Genomic DNA, 16,720 nt, shown 5'->3' on the forward strand with positions numbered 1-16,720 from the left:
GAAGCGGACCAGCAAGGATTTGAACCAGGGGAAGAGAATGTGCTCTGATTGGCTGGTCATACCAGGTGTGCTGTGATTGATCCCTCCTTCCCGTAAATAAAGGAAGCTTCACTTCTTAACTCAGCCACGGTGAGTTTGTGTTTGGCTGTCCTTTACGTACCTCTTGGAGGTTGTGTTTTCTGCCCCTTTTAGTTCTTGCTGCTTATATTTGGAGGGGGTGGATTTGCAACTGTGTAATTACAATTTGAAAACAACAAACAAATATTCGAAATGGATTAGGCGGCTCAGGACACTGGAGCTTGCCAAAGCTTTGATCTTCAGCTGCATTAACCGGTTCATATCAGCTTGGTTTGCACAATATGGAAAGCCAAACCTTGGTTTACTGAGACCCTGGGTTTCCCCTCCTTCGTCCTTTTTGTTATTGTGCTGAGTTAAGGTTTGGTTTAATGCATTGTTTGAACAGTTAAGCTCTCTCTCTCCTCACTAACCATGAGCTGTGGCTAGGACCTTGCTTCTGGGTATACCTTGGGCAATTCCAGCCTGTTGTTATTTCTGAGTGGGATTCAGTCATATCCCAGCAAATTCAAGTTACAGGCAACTCCCCATTTACGTGCATTCAAGGCACATGGGGCACATCATGTTGAACCTGGAAGTGACCCGAAAACGTGACAAAAAGGGATGGAACGGGGTGTTTCAATGATGTTTCAAATATACCCTCATTTCACTTAAACACCTGGTACCTTGGAACATAAAGGTAAAGGGACCCCTGACCATTAGGTCCAGTCGTGACCGACTCTGGGGTTGCGCGCTAATCTCGCATTATTGGCTGAGGGAGCTGGCGTATAGCTTCCAGGTCATGTGGGCAGCATGACAAAGCCGCTTCTGGCAAACCAGAGCAGCACATGGAAACGCCGTTTACCTTCCCGCTGTAGTGGTTCCTATTAATCTACTTGCATTTTGACGTGCTTTCGAACTGCTAGGTTGGCAGGAGCTGGGACCAAGCAACGGGAGCTCACCCCGTCACAGGGATTCAAACCGCCGACCTTCTGATCAGCAAGCCCTAGGCTCAGTGGTTTAACCCACAGCGCCACCTGGGTCCCCTGCGCCACATAACCCCCATGTAAATTGGGAATTGCCTGTACTAATTGGTTGGGTGGTGTTGTGCAACCAGCCTGCTTTCCCAAAATGACTTTTTGCACTAAGGAAAATGACCGGAATACGCACTGGAAAGTGTGGGATAACACTTGCCTTCATGTAACATTGTCTAATCTCCACACAAATCAGGGTGTTCATCAAATAGCCAACGTTGTCTAATGTCCTTGCAAATAAATCAGGATGAATGCTCAGCTAACAGTCCTCTGGGTTGTCACTTCGAAGCAATTCTCTGGTTTCCAGCTCCCTGGGGAAAGAGCCTAGCAAAGTTCCTGTCCCAGTGCACCGGTCAGTAACACAACCATCCATCTTTATTTACCGAGTTGTTTGTTTTTAAATCCCACCATGTTGCAAACGGAGCTTCAAGGCAGCTTAGAATAAATAGCATAATTTATTTTGCTATAAGCAAAACAGCATGGCAAAAGACAATAGACCCAACCAACAGGGAGGAAAATGAATGAATATATTAAAAATAGCACGTAAGACAACATCCCCGGCAGGTGGAAATAAGATGCAAGTCTTTTGCAGCTTCGTCAAATGCCAAGTCCTGTTTCTCCTCACCCCACCCCGCCTTGATCCTGATCGACCCTTTCCGAGCAGGCGGAGGGGAAAGCCGAGCAATTACATAAAGAACCTGTTGCCCACGACCAGTTTGTGACCTCTGAGTAACGTGTGTACAAGACTAAACACGGGTCTGGAAGGAAGAAGCCCCTTCGTCTGTTTTTGCTTCGACTCCCCTCCAGGTTTTTTGCAATAAACTCTGAAAAAGGCGCGGCGCCGCGCCTTAAGAGCAGGACTCTAAGCGGAGAAGGGGGTCTAAGGTAGGCTTTCGCCTCGCCCCCTGGCGCTCCGGCTAAGCGCAACTCCTCTCTGCTGTTGTAGGCGAGCCTTCTGGAGAAAGCGTGCGAAGAGGGCTGGGCTCTCGGTGCTCTTGGGTGGGTGGGTGTGTACCCCCCCCTCGGAGCAGTGCAGCCCCCTCCCCCCGTGCATGCAGCTCCCTCCCCCTCGCACCTGACGTCAGCTTTCTGGGCTTCTCCTCCAAGCCCCTCCGATGCATTTGGACTCTCAGCTCTGGCACCGGGAACAATGAGTCGCTGCCGGCTTGCAAGCTTCGCCCGCGCCTGCCTCCTGCTCCTGGCCGGCTGCTGCTGCAGTAGAGGTGAGTGGCGGGCAACAAAGGAGGAGAGTGGGGCTGAGCGGGCAACTTGCATTGCAGCATGTAGGGCAGCGCAGTCCCAGGTAAGCCTTGGGCACCGCGGCGCTGCTCCCCTCCGTTTGCAAATCAAGAAGGCTCGGGGGAAACGTGCTTTGTCTTGTTAACTCTTGCCGACCCCTCGACCCCCGATTCCGAATTCTGCAAGGATTACCTGGGTTGCTACGATTAGTTTTGTCTTCTTATGGCGTTAGAAACGAAGGTGTGCATGTTTCCCCCCGGGGGTTGCTTCCACCCACCCCAAAAAAATGTATTTCTGTCCAAGCCACGAGGTGGAGATGCATATTTCGAGGTGCGAGGTGCCTAGAGCTGGATCTATATAAATCTAAATAAACACACACAGGTGGGGAAGGAGACACACACAGTTTGCAGAATGGGTTTTGCAAAAACACACCCACCTTTTCTCACTGCCTCTCCTCCACGGTGTAACCGCTACTGTAAGTGATTTGCAACTGGTGCGAGAAAAGGGGGCGTGTTGCGTTGCGCTTGTGTGCAAACCGGCCCACCAGGTGGGGGGGGGATTTTGGTTGGATCCCCCTCCCCCCATATTTTTGCAAAAAAATATTTTGCTATGGGATTCGGGGTCCTGATGCATGCAAGAACAACCCCCCCCCCCGAGTCCACACGACTTCGTTGGCATAAAAAATTCCCGCTCCCCACGCCCCCTCCAAATCACAGATCTACCTTTTATGTGGAAAATAAGCTTAAAAAAGAAAGAAAGGAAAACCTGTTGCCAACGATATCTGAGACCCCCGTTTGAAAATCAAAAGCGCTGTCTAGAAAACCGTCCAACATGTTCTCCCCTTTTGCAAACTGCAAACCCATTCCTTCCCCCATCTTTGATTTACTGCGGAATACAGTATTCGGGTGTCTCTAAACCTCCCACGTTCTGCAAGTGCCTCTGAGCCTCGTGGGGTAAAGAGAAGCCCCAGGAGGGAAACAGCCTGCCCTTTGTACTGTAAAGGGTTTAGGAGGGGGATTTCCCAAAATAATAATCTGCCCACCCCCAAGTACTGAGATGGGGGGGGAGGAGAAGAGTTTTATTACAGACGCGAGGGGCTGGTTGGTGGAAGGGGGTGTGCATCAGCCCCAGTTCCTGTACTTATAGTACACATTTGTATACGGTACGTTTTGAGTCCCTCCGGGCAGGATCTGTGCACCTCCTATGCTGTGCACAGCGCGAAGCATTTATAATCTATAGAGTTGTAGATTATGAAGGCTGATAATTGTACAGTGCTGTATGTGAATCGCTTTGAACGTACTGTAAGCGGGGTTCTGAGTCTTACTACGGCCACAGTTTATTATCTGGCAGACGCTATTGTTCTGAAATAAAGCACTCTCCCATGGGGTTGAGCTCTCTTAATCAGGTTAAGCACCCCAGCTCATGCTTTGTTTTCAGTGGGATTGTTTATTGTGAATTCGGCTGCACCCCCCCCCCCAATAGTATGGGGAAAAGGATCTGGGCGAGGCAGAGATTTGGGGTGGGGGTGGAACATCCCATTCCTTGATTCTACAAGACATTCTAAGATGCCTAGAGAGGAAGGTTGAAGCCAGAGGTAGGATGGTAGGAAGCTCTCTATTATACCAGGTCAGGTCAATGGGACATGTAATTCAGTGCTGCCTACATGGGCTGGCAGCAGCACCTCCCCAGGGTTTCAGGCAAGGACCTGCTTGGCGATAGATGCTTTTGGGGATTGATCCTGGGACCTTCTGCATCCAATGCTGTTGCTCTGCCCATGAGCTGAATCCCTTCCTCAAAAGTTCCTGTTAGCCATCTGTTGAAGAGAAGGTTCCCATGTCTCCCCCACAAGTTTAGGCAAATGCTAAGAGTGTTCATTGGGATTCGGACAGAGGGGGTGTTTGAGGAGTGAGTGAAGCCAAAGCCCTGTTGAGATGACAGGTGGATCAGCATTGCCTCCTCCCCACCCCCACCCACCGAAAGGAGGGCACGGAGGGATTCTGGGCACATGCTCTGAGCTCAGCTTCTGTCTGGAACAGAATGCATCATCGGAGCCTCTTTGTCTGAGATTTTGACGGCGGCATCATTCAGGGTGTAAGTTTTAAGGCTGCTGCTGTGGCACCAGTTTTCCTGTTGATGTGTCATAGCAAACCTGTAGACATGCGCCCCAAAACTCCAGCATTCCTAAGATGCTGTCCAGTAGTCTCCCCTGACCTCAAAATTTGGACTCTACATGTGGCCAAAAGCTTATGAATTGTTGTAACGTTTGTACAACTATTTCCTTTTGTTTGTACAAACAATCTCCGGTTGTGTGTTTGCAAAGCTTTCTTCTTGCTGCGTGTGTTTTTAGTAAAAGGATGAACAAACTTCTTCAGATAAGGGAATGCAGTTTTCTCCTGTTTTTGTATTGGTTTATTTATTACTTGCTCATTAAAATATTTATAACCTGCCTTTTCTGCCCAAACGCTCCAGGGCAGTGCTCAACAATGAAATGAGATGCATAGTCAACACATTAACATTTATGTAAAGTACGGTAGCAATTTAAGCTTACAAATATAGTCAGCGGCAATTGGGAGGCGGGAGGCTTATCAGGCCCCCAGTATAGCGACTCAGAGGGCTTGTGGAGTCCTGTGTTGCTATAGCAACTTTGTTACAGTAAAGCTAGTAGCAAAAATCGAACGCAGGGCAGAGAAAGGTGCCAACACAAAAAAGGCCTTGCTCTGGATAGGCCACACCCCCAACTGCATTTTAAATAGTGAGGTACCTGAATAGGACTGGACGATACCTGGTTTTCAACATCATGATATACTGATATATCACAATGTCTGAAATAAAGGTGGAGCTATATAAAGGCATTGGCTGGCTTCACGGTTTTCCCCACCGGGTGATTTTTGCATAGCGTGAGCACAGACATATCATGATTCGTGACATATTGCCAGGAGAAAAACAATTATGAAACCAATATCACGATATGGAATTAAAACCAGTTTTGAATGATATGTCACCATCCCTAACAGACATCATGATTTGCGATATATTGTCAGGTTAAAAATTATGAAACCGATATCACAATATGGACTTCAAACCGGTTTCGGACGATATATCACCCAGCCCCCTATCCTTCATGTCTGTGTACTTTTTAAGGGAAGAAAAGTAGCCACTCTCATAACTTTCAAGGGGGCAGTGAGTATTTGCATGTGTCAGGGTGGGGAAGGCTTAGGGGCTTTGTGGGCAGCAGGGAAGACCTCCAGGACATAATGGTGCCCATCAGAGCTGCTGCTGGTCAGTTTAGACAATACTGAACTAGATAAACCGAAGGTCTGGTTCATTACAAGGCAGCTTCCTACACTCCTATGGCATTCTGTCCTTGCTGTGTGGGGTCATGCACAGCCCCAGCTGTGCATTTTAAATTTATTGCCCCACCCCGCCTTGCATAAAACAATCAGGTATGTGCTGCACCTTCAGAGTAAGTGGAAGGGTAACATTAGCAACTGGGAAGAATTTGCAGTTGGTGTCCCATGCGGCTCGTGAGATCTCCTCGATCCCTCATCCCAGAAGCTGAGCCATAAAATATCTGCAAAGAGGCTCTGTCCTTTGGACTCCTGCCTGAATTCCACTCCCCACCCCCTGGCTAATGGGAACGGCCTGCTCAGCACTTCCCACCGCGGCTCGGCTGCTGTCTTTCTTTGTGAAGTCTGCTGCATTGATGGCTGTGGGAAGGATGGCGTTTCAGTGTGTAGCTGCAGGGCTGGGCACATTCCTAACATCATATTTGTTTATTTTTAGGAGCCCAGAGCAAGCTGCTCACCTGGGGCTCTCATATGCATTTGATACACCCTTGGGATGTAGGGGTGGAAATAATTTCCTGGTCCCTGCAATGGCATAGGGAGCCACTCGGGCACCCGGAGCGGCAAACATGACGTGCACCCTGGGGCGAGGCGCCGCTACGTAGCACACATGGGCAGCATTGCTATGTATGACGCATGCGCGCTACGTAGCGGGGAGCCAGCGTCGCCATTCACGCTGCCCCCCAAAAGATGGAGCTAGGAGTGGGCCGCCCCCTCTGCTCCCCCCCTTGCTACGCTCCTGGGTCCCTGTGGACTAAGGAGAGCAGTCTCGCTGCTAACCAAATGGCCACTGGTTTGCTGGTGCCTATGAGAGGCTAACTGGTGTAATAATTCATTATAACATAGCTTTTAGATATTGCTTCAAATAACTGGTGGCTGGTGTCCTTTGGGACTGGGAGGGCAGAGGGGCCAAGAGTATGCGGAGCCACAGTCAGAGATTGGCAGAAGTAATTCCACTTTTATTCCTATCCTCCTCCCTGCTGAGTTCAACAAGGACAGTGCTGAGGCCAAAAAGCATGGGTAGGCAAACTAAGGCCCAATTGCCTTCTAAATGTGGCCCGCGGATGGTCCGGGAATCAGCGTGTTTTTACATGAGTAGAATGTGTCCTTTTATTTAAAATGCACCTCTGGGTTATTTTTGAGTAGGATGTGTGCTTTTATTTAAAATGCACCTCTGGGTTATTTGTGGGGTATAGGAATTTGCTCGTTCCCCCCCCCCCCCAAAAAAAAATTAGTCCAGCCACTTAACAAGGTCTGAGGGACAGTGGACCGACCCCCTGCTGAAAAAGTTTGCTGACTCCTGCCAAAGAGGAAGAAGCTCACAGCCCCTGCTCTGGTATTAAGCAAGAAGGCAGGCAGGTGGGGCAGTGTTAGAAACTCAGATATACAAGCTAAGCGCCAAATGGCTCCTTAAACCAGGCTTACAGTCGCCAAAACGGAATGCCTAGTTGCCATTGGGGGGGGGGGCAAGATGGCTTGAAAGTTGTATTTTTCAATACAAGCTTTTGGTTCCTGAAATTCATTCTGATTGTGCAGAATTCTACAGGACGTGTTGCTCGTGTGTGAAAATAGTGGGGATTCAAGGATCCCCAGGCTTGCTTTTCCAGATGGTGGAGACGCCAGGCACCTGGGCATCTTCACTTGGTCGCAAGTGGCTGATAGCCAGGAGCAAAATGCGCCTGGCAAATTTCAAACGCTGAGATGGAGGTATTGACTACAGTTGAATGGACCAGCTTCCACTGGTTCAGAGTGTTTGTAGCACCACACATTAATCTTGCTTTAATGCTTATTTTATTAACGATTGGTTCTTAACGTTTATGTATCACATTTCCTCCAAGGAGCTCAGGGTGGTCTACACGGTTTGTTTATTCTCCTCCCCAACTTCTCAATTGTTACCCTCACAACAGCCTGAGAGTTAGGCTAGGCAGCATGGGGATTGGGACCCTGGGAGTCTGCCAGCTCCCAGTCCCAACACTCTCATCTCTAGACTCCTCTGACCTTGTAAAATAGGGCATATTGCTGGGGCAGAGAGAATGGCTATCCCAAGGAGACAGGGTCTGAATGCTCTGGCAGCATTAAGATAACATCAACAGTGTAAATAATAATACTGTAATAATAATAATTAATAATAATAATTTATTTATACCCCGCGCATCTGGCTGAGTTACCCCAGCCACTCTGGTCGGCTCCCAATCAAGTGTTAAAAACAATACAGCATTAAATATTAAAAACTTCCCTAAACAAGGCTGCCTTCAGATGTCTTTTAAAATTAGGATAGCTCAGGCATCCCCAAACTGCGGCCATCCAGATGTTTTGGCCTACAACTCCCATGATCCCTAGCTAACAGGACCAGTGGTCAGGGAAGATGGGAATTGTAGTCCAAAACATCTGGAGGGCCGAAGTTTGGGGATGCCTGGGATAGCTGCTTATTTCCTTGACATCTGATGGAAGGGCGTTCCACAGGGCGGGTGCTGCTACTGAGAAGGCCCTCTGTCTGGTTCCCTGTAACCTCACTTCTCGCAATGAGGGAACCGCCAGAAGGCCCTCGGCGCTGGATCTCAGTGTCCGGGCTGAATGATGGGGGTGGAGACGCTCCTTCAGGTATACAGGACCGAAGCTGTTTAGGGCTTTAAAGGTCAGTACCAACACTTTGAATTCTGCTCGGAAACGTACTGGGAGCCAGTGTAGATATCTCAGGACCGGTGTTATGTGGTCCCAGCGGCCACTCCCAGTCACCAGTCTAGCTGCCGCATTCTGGATTAATTGTAGTTTCTGGGTCACCTTCAAAGGTAGCCCCACGTAGAGCGCATTGCAGTAGTCCAAGCGGGAGATAACCAGAGCATGTACCACTCTGGTGAGACAGTCTGCAGGCAGGTAGGGTCTCAGCCTGCATACCAGATGGAGCTGGTAGACATCTGCCCTGGACACAGAATTAACCTGCGCCTCCATGGACAGCTGTGAGTCCAAAATGACTCCCAGGCTGCACACCTGGTCCTTCAGGGGCACAGTTACCCCATTCAGGACCAGGGAGTCCCCCACACCCACCCGCTCCCTGTCCCCAAAAAACAGTACTTCTGTCTTGTCAGGATTCAACCTCAATCTGTTAGCCACCATCCATCCTCCAACCACCTCCAGGCACTCACACAGGACCTTCACCGCCTTCACTGGTTCTGATTTGAAAGAGAGGTAGAGCTGGGTGTCATCCGCATACTGATGAACACCCAGCCCAAACCCCATGATGATCTCTCCCAGCGGCTTCATATGGATATTAAAAAGCATGGGGGAGAGGACGGAACCCTGAGGCACCCCACAAGGGAGAGCCCAGGGGTCTGAACACTCACCCCCCAACACCAGTTTCTGGACATGGCCCAGGAGGAAGGAGCGGAACCACTGTATAACAGTGCCCCCAGCTCCCAGCCCCTTTAGACGGTCCAGAAGGATGTTATGGTCAATGGTGTCAAAAGCCACTGAGAGATCCAGCAGAACTAGGAAACAACTCTCACCTTTGTCTCCCTCGCAAAGGGAAGCATTCAGCACCCTGCAGAGCCCATCGCCCAGCCCTTCCCGGCACGCTTTTATTAGCTAGGAAGGGCAAGGATCAAGGAAGACAGGTGGTTGGTTTCACTCGTCCAAGAAGCCTGTCCACATCCTTGGAGGTAACAGACTGGAATTGATCCCATCATGACTAGACAGGACTCCAGCACTCTCCCACCCTGGCCCTGCTCCCACGGTGGAGTCTACCTCCTTCTGAATCTGAGCGACTTTATCTGCAAAAAACTTTGCAAAAGCATTGCAGGAGATCTTGGTGTCTCTACCAGGCCCTGGTGATGAAGGTGGTTCTGATAGATTGCGAACCACCTGAAAGAGTCTTCACCGTCACCATTGCCACTTCGTAGGCTCGACCTCGACCTCTAGCCCATGTCCGGTCTGATTCAGAATGAGTTTTCTGCCACCAGCGCTCTAGCCGTCTCAACCATTGTTTCATCGCCCTTAGCTCCGGGGAAAACCATGGGGCTGTCCGGCCTCCATGCAATCGGAAAGGGCGCTTCGGAGCCAGACAGTCAGTAGCCCTTGTTAACTCCACATTCCAGGGGCCATCAGGGAATCAGCTGAAAGGCCATCAACATGGGATAAAACATCCCCTACTACTCTCTGGAAGCCAATTGGATCCATTAAGTGGCGGGGGCGGACCATCCGAATTGGTCCCACCTCCCTGCAGAGGGGAAGGGTCGCGGAGAAGTCCAGTTGGTGATCTGACCATGGCACTTCTTTTGTTTCAGACATAATTAATGTCTGAGTGATGTAAAAACGGAGAACAGATTAATATGGTTATAGCAAAATATGCAGGAATGAAAGACTAATAAACCAAGGAAAGAGAAGGAGGGAAGTCGCTGGATATTAAAAACTTTAAAATATTTTTTAAAAAGAGAGAGGGGATCTGAATAATGAACCCCCTTATGCTTGATGCTCAGAATCAATCAGGTTCTTTCTCTCTCTCTCTCTCCCCGCCTCCCCCATTTATAGTTATGTGTGCTTTCCTTACACCTTAATGACTGAACTTGTAATTCTTCTGATGGATGAGGTCATAGTTGCTCATCATCCTCTTAACACGCCTTGTTTAATTGGTTTCCTTGAGTCAGAGCCAGTGTGGGTCAATGAACAAAGAGCTCACTTAGGATCTGAGAGCCTGATCTCACAGGGACACAGGAAGCTGCCTTGTACTGAGTCAGAAGCCCATTCGGCACAGTATTTCTTACACTGGCTGGCAGCAGCTGTCTAGAGTTCCAGACATTCCAAGAGAATGAACCTGGGAGCTTCTTGCGCAAAGTAGGTGCTCTACCACGGAGCTATGCCCTTTTCTCCACCTTCCACATCTGCTCTGGCTTCTTTGCACAGAAAGTGGCTACGGTGTGTTTTGGTTCTGGAGAAGGGGAACTTAAAATACTGTCCTCCTTCACAGGATTGTCGTGGGAGCAAAAGTAACATGAACAACAGCCTAAGTGAGTGTACTTCCATGCCTCGAAATTGCATAGCTACGGACAGGACCTTGGCTAGCACTTTCCCCCTTGTGGCCACTAAAAGGGACCCAGCAGAATTGTCTGTGGGTGCCTGCACATTATTGGAACAAGCAGTGTCTTAAAACCGGTGTAACCACTGCAACTTGAAGGGATGCTGGAAATGGTCATTTGTTGCGGATAACGAGACTCCAGAAGTTCTGGGAACAAGGGTGCTAGTCGTGATTCTTAAGGCACTCCTATGTGTGTGGTCTTGGCAGGATCTCTGCAGCTGGAACAAGTCCTTCAGCTTGGCAAACAAACCATGAGGACCAGAAGCTTAAGGCCTAATTCAACTACCCTGTTCCGGTAGCAGAAGCCAGTGCAAGGACTCCCACTCGTCCAATGGGGCTTCCCTGCTTCCTACCCCACTCCCCCAACCTCCCCGAAATCTGCTCTGGAGGATCAGATGAACCCTCAAAACACTGTGGGGTGGGAGGAGAAGGGAGAGCCTTTCTGCAGGTTAAACACTATGCTGAATTTCCACCCTTTGGGTTGTATTCAACTAAGTTGTAGTCAGAGTAGACCCACTAAAATGAATGAACCTACAGTAACCGCACCTGTTAACTTCCGTGGGTCTACTCTGAGTAGGCTACAGCTTTGTTTTTGGTGACAAAGTGAGAAATCCAAGACTTGGGGGGGGGTATGATGATCTGTAGGGCATAGCTGCCAAGTTATCCCCTTTTTTAAAGGGATTTTCCCTTATGCTGAATAGGCTTCCTCGCGAGAAAAGGGAAAACTTGGCAGCTATGCTGTAGGGTACATTCTGAGCCCTCCTTGCCTTAAATGCAGCCTTCCAGAGGGGATGGGCAAAGTGAAGCTTAAAAGGGGTGTGAGGAAGAGAAAAGGCGAAAACTTGGAGGCGGATTGCTATGTACAACAAGGGCCAGGAATGTTAAACAGCTTAGGCTTGGGGGTGGGAGAGGCGTGACTCTGGTATGATAGTAACTCCGCAGAGCCCCTCCCAAAGACTCTCACTCCCTTTCCCAGTGAGGGACCCATTCCATGGACTGAGAACACACAAACACTGCCTTCTGCACTGAGTTTCATCTAGCCCAGTACTGTCCACCTGGACTGGTAGCAGCTTTCTGGGATATTTGAGGTAACTGTTGTCGTTTAGCTGGAGGGGTCTGGGATTGGACCCGAGGCCCACTGCGTTTACCAGGGGACAGCAACCTTTTTCAGCCGTGGTCCCTCAGACCATGTGGTGGACTGGACTATATTTTGAAAAGAAAAGAAAAATGAACGAATTCCTATGCCCCACAAATAACCCAGAGATGCATTTTAAATAAAAGCACACATTCTACTCATGTAAAAACACGCTGATTCCTGGACCGTCTGCGGGCCGGATTGAGAAGGCGATTGGGCCACATCCGGCCCCCGGGCCTTAGGTTGCCTACCCCTGGCGTATACGGCAGCCTCTTTGCCTCTGAGCTGTCGCCCCCAAGGAAAGGCTGGAGCCAGGGAACATTTGACCCAAAGTCATGCCCCGAACATCCTTCTCCTCCAGTGAGTCCGAGCTGATCTGTTTCCTTCCCTGCAAAGGCTGAGTTTTCTGGCTCCTGTGCGAAGGCACACATTGTACTTTAAAAGCTTGCTAAATCACATGCAAAGCTTGACAGGTGCTTTTGTAGCAAAGAGGCACCTCGCTCTCAGTGAGGTCTCCCCTCCCAGCACTACCTTAACTTTCATGGGAAACAGTGGATTTGAGGTAGGCTCTAAAGCAGGGTTTCCCAAACTTGGCCCTCCAGCTGTTTCTTGACTACAACTCCTATCATCCCTAGCTAGCAGGACCATTGGCCAGGGATGATGGGCATTGTAGTCCCAAAACATCTGGAGGGCCGAGTTTGGGGCTGCCTGGTCTAAAGTGCTATGCTGCTGCTTTAAATGTAGAGTGCAGATGGGGCCTTTGTAAAGCATTGTGCGCATGGATGGGTTTTTTCTATAGAACGCATAACATATGTGTGGTGCAGTGGTTGGGATGTTGGACTGAGACCTGGGAGACTGGGGTTCAAATCCCCAGTTCGCCTTGAAGCTTATTGGGCCACTTGCTACCTCTCAACCTAACACACCTTGCAGGGTTGTACCATAGCTGCCAAGTTTTCCCTTTTCTCGCGAGGAAGCCTATTCAGCATAATGGAAAATCCCTTTAAAAAAGGGATAACTTGGCAGCTATGGGTTGTACTTCAGGCTCCTTGAAGGAAAGGTGGGGTAGAAATACAGGGAGTAAACTGGAAAAGAAAATGCAACCTAGTGTTGAGCGATAGTGGAATATAAATAAGGTCCCTACTGGGCTACTCCTTCGTAATGGGAGGCAGCCTTCGCTTTCCCTTCTATGGAGTTTTCCGCCCTCCCAAGTGCACTTCCCTGCTCTTCCTTTTTTATCCCCTCCAGATGCTATTTTTCACCCTTCTGGCATGCCTATTATTCTGTGCTTTGTCCGCTTGGAGCTTCCTTCTCTCCCTGCCCATCCAGCCCCTCTTCCGTTCTCAAAGCGAGTTAAATTCCCACTGGGCCAGAGCATCCCGTTTCTTCCCTTTTGTCCCTTCTCCAGGCTAACAACGCACAAGACAGGAGCTCTCTCTGCCTGGCTGACTCCCATACAAACCCTTAAAAATTTTTTTATCTGCCTCATCCTTTGGAAGCGGCCGGCTGGTGTCCTGTCATTCTTGGCCAAGTTGCAAGTCTTGTGTCCTGATAGTTTCCAGGCAAGCTAAATATGGTTAAGTGAAGCAGGGCCCTCCAAAACCTGCCTCCCTGTGAGTCAGGCTGCTGCGCGCTTCTCCCATGACCCTCCGTCCTCATCCTGGCTGAGCCGTCTCAGTGGGCATGCTGGAGAGAGAAAGCTGTGTGCGCCCAATCTGGAAATCATCCGGGTGGCAACGGTTCTTCTTGCTGGCTTCTGAATGAAAGCACTTCTTTCTGGTGGCAAAGCTGTTGCACCATTTGTTGCCTATAGTGGGGGCGAGCAGTGCAGTTCTGGGGGCTGGGGCCATTTGGGAATCGTAGGGAGGCAGGAAGACCAACAGTAGGTGGACCCAAAGCCATTGATGGATAGAGACACCCCTGGCTGGTTGTAAGTAAGAAGACAGGGAGATAAGAAGAAAAGGAGAGCCTGCTGGATCAGGCCTGTGGCTCATCTAGTCGGGCATCCTCTTTACATGGTGGGCAGCCAGAGGCAAACCCCGCAAGCAGGACCTGATTGCAGCAGTGTGTATTTTGTTTTGTTTTACATGTGCCCCCCTGCGCATACCCGAAATTGCGCAAAATGGGGAGCAGGGTCCAGGGAGGGTCTCCTCGTGAGCCAGAGCATCAGCAGGGCTTTGCTAATTCTTCTCAGCCTCCTTCCTTGCTTCAAACTCTCTCTCTCTCTCTGTGTGTGTGTGTGTGTGTGTGTGTGTGTGATATATACATATATACACACACACTGATGTGATTCGCTCTTGGATCTTAACAGTGATTGATTGAATGAATAGATTGAATGAATAAATAATAATAGTAACTGGACTAAAGTTATCCAGCTGCATGTTTGTGTGTTTGATGTGCCTACTCAGAACGCAAATTCATTTCTTTGGTTGTCACAGAGAGAAGGGCTTCTGAGCAGTGAGCATGTGTGTTAATTACCCCCTTCCTTTTCACTCTCCATAAATGACATCACAGAGGAAGAATTTGGGCTGTTGGGTCAACCTGGGGGTAGTAGCCAGGTTGATCTTCCTTTTCCTAGCAGCTTGGTGAGAAATGCCTTTTTTTCCCTCGCTGTCCCACCCATATATATCCCTTCGGCCAACACCGTACAGGAAAATCAGGTTCTGCAGGCCTCTACATCACCCTGAAGACTGACAGAATCCTCACCCTTCTCTCTCCAGCAGCTGACGGGTCTTTGGAAACAGATTTTGTAGCACAGGTGACTCTGGAGGTTGAAATGCCAGTAGAAATTAAATAGGCACCTGTAGCTCTCAGCTAGCTCCAACCCAAAGGCTGTTGCCTCTGAAGAATTGTGCAGCTGAGCCCTGCTGGATTGGAGCAAAAGCCCACCTAGTTCTCCATCTTGCTTTCTGTAGTAGCCAAGCACATGCCTCCAGGGAGCTCTAACCAACAGAGCTATCCAGGCTGAGAGAGAATCATAGAATTGTAGAGTTGGAAAGGACCCAGTGGATCATCTAGTCCAACCCCCCTGCAATGCAGGAATATGCAGCTGTCCCATACGGGGATCGAACAAACAACCTTGGCAGCCCTGTTCAGGGAGGCTTTTAATGTTTAATAGATTATTGTGTTTTATTTTTCTGTTGGAAGCCGCCCAGAGTGGCTGGGGAAACCCAGCCAGATGGGCGGGGTATAAATAATAAATTATTATTATTATTATTATTATTATTATTATTATTATTATTATTATAATTATAATTATCAGCACCACACAGGGCTTGGAGGCAAGAGCTTTCCCCACTGTTGTTCCCTGAACTTGGGTTCTACTTGGCCTTCATGATGACTAGTGGCCATTGGTAGATCTCTTCCATAAATTTGTCTAATTGTCCCCTTTAAAAGCCATCTGAGGTCGTGTGTCCATCAGCACATCTTACAGCAGTGAATTCTGCTGATTAGCTACCAGGCATCCCCAAACTGCGGCCCTCCAGATGTTTTGGCCTACAACTCCCATGATCCCTAGCTAACAGGACCAGTGGTCAGGGATGATGGGAATTGTAGTCCAAAACATCTGGAGGGCCAAAGTTTGGGGATGCCTGAGTTAGACGGTATGAAGAATTTATGCCGTGGACCCAAGTTCTAGAAGTATGAGAAGCTGGGAGGAAAAACTTAATCTTTATTCACTTTCTCCATACTGCGAATAAATGTCTTGTGCCACTCCTTAGTATTCAATTTTTCTTCTAAAAAAGCCGCCAGCCTTCCCCAAATGCTTTAGCTCTGGAGTTCTGAGTAAAAACTGGCTTCTCCTTGACACTGGCTTTCTCTGGTCAAACCACTCTCTCCACACACCTCTGCTCCATGTCATATAGAAAATGCAGGAAAACAGGTCGCCTACATCACAGGGTTCTTGAGAGTGCAAGTGTCACAGTGCTTTGTCTCTGTGCTTCTTCGGTTCCCACTAGATCGGCCTAGTCAGCAGAAAATGAAAGATAGCAGTTAAGTGTTGCGCTTTAAAAGGGAGGAATAAATATTGTTAAAGCCGAGGTTGATGTTTGGGATATTTTAATTTCTTTTGCCTTTGGGGAAAGGTTTAGAAACACCCATCCCCAAACAAAGAAAATCTGTTTGTTGGCAAGGACAGGTCTCATCCCTCTCCTTCACAGACAGAGTTTTTCTTCCACGTTATTTATGTGTAATTGTGTGCACACGAGCACACGCTCCAAGCCAGAAGCATCCTTTGCCTGCTCACGTTCACCTGCCAAAGAAATTTCAACAACAAAAGGCCTGCTTCTGATGACTGTCGGGGCTGCAGGACTTGTCACCTGGGAGGCTGAGCTGCAAATGCCAAACAGATGGGGCCTGGGCTGGGGAAGTGAGCGAAGCTGGAAAGCTGAAGCGTCCAGATTGTTCCCTTTCCAAATCTGGCACAGAGGCCCCCCCCCTCCAAAGACCCTCCCCAGCACTTGCTCTAACAAGGGCTTGCTTTATATTTATATTTCCACCCAGACCTATTTTGACACATTCATTTTTTCCCTCTCTCTCTTTTCCTGCAGTCGCTTTCCAGGTAGAGAACTGACGTTTGCCCTCTGCCACCATTTCCCAGCTTTCTGCCAGTTCTTTCATTTGCTACTAGCTTCTTAGACTTTGATTTGATCTCCACTATGAGTAGGGTCACTGATGTTGCTACTAGCTTCTTAGACTTTGATTTGATCTCCACTATGAGTAGGGTCACTGATGTTCCCATTGTATGGATTGGGAAAACTGAGCCAGGGATACCAGTGATTTGTCCAAGGGCGGGTCCTGGATTTAAGGTGGTGTTTCTGTCTGTTGGGACATGCTAGCAACTGTCACCTCC

The 16,720-nt window shown here is 49.0% G+C and overlaps 1 protein-coding gene across 1 annotated transcript in view; it reads left to right on the forward strand.

Annotated features, from left to right (window-relative positions):
• Nucleotides 1–1,759: 1,759 nt before the first annotated feature.
• MCAM (melanoma cell adhesion molecule) overlaps nt 1,760–16,720 on the forward strand; it is a 53,469-nt gene continuing 38,508 nt past the window's right edge. Inside the window, exon 1 of the mRNA XM_060268312.1 lies at nt 1,760–2,311. Coding sequence (XP_060124295.1) covers nt 2,239–2,311 — 73 coding nt within the window. The 5' untranslated portion in view covers nt 1,760–2,238. The remainder of the gene's footprint in view (nt 2,312–16,720) is intronic.

The sequence above is a fragment of the Zootoca vivipara genome, chromosome 15 (assembly GCF_963506605.1).
Source record: "Zootoca vivipara chromosome 15, rZooViv1.1, whole genome shotgun sequence".
NCBI lineage: Eukaryota > Metazoa > Chordata > Lepidosauria > Squamata > Lacertidae > Zootoca > Zootoca vivipara.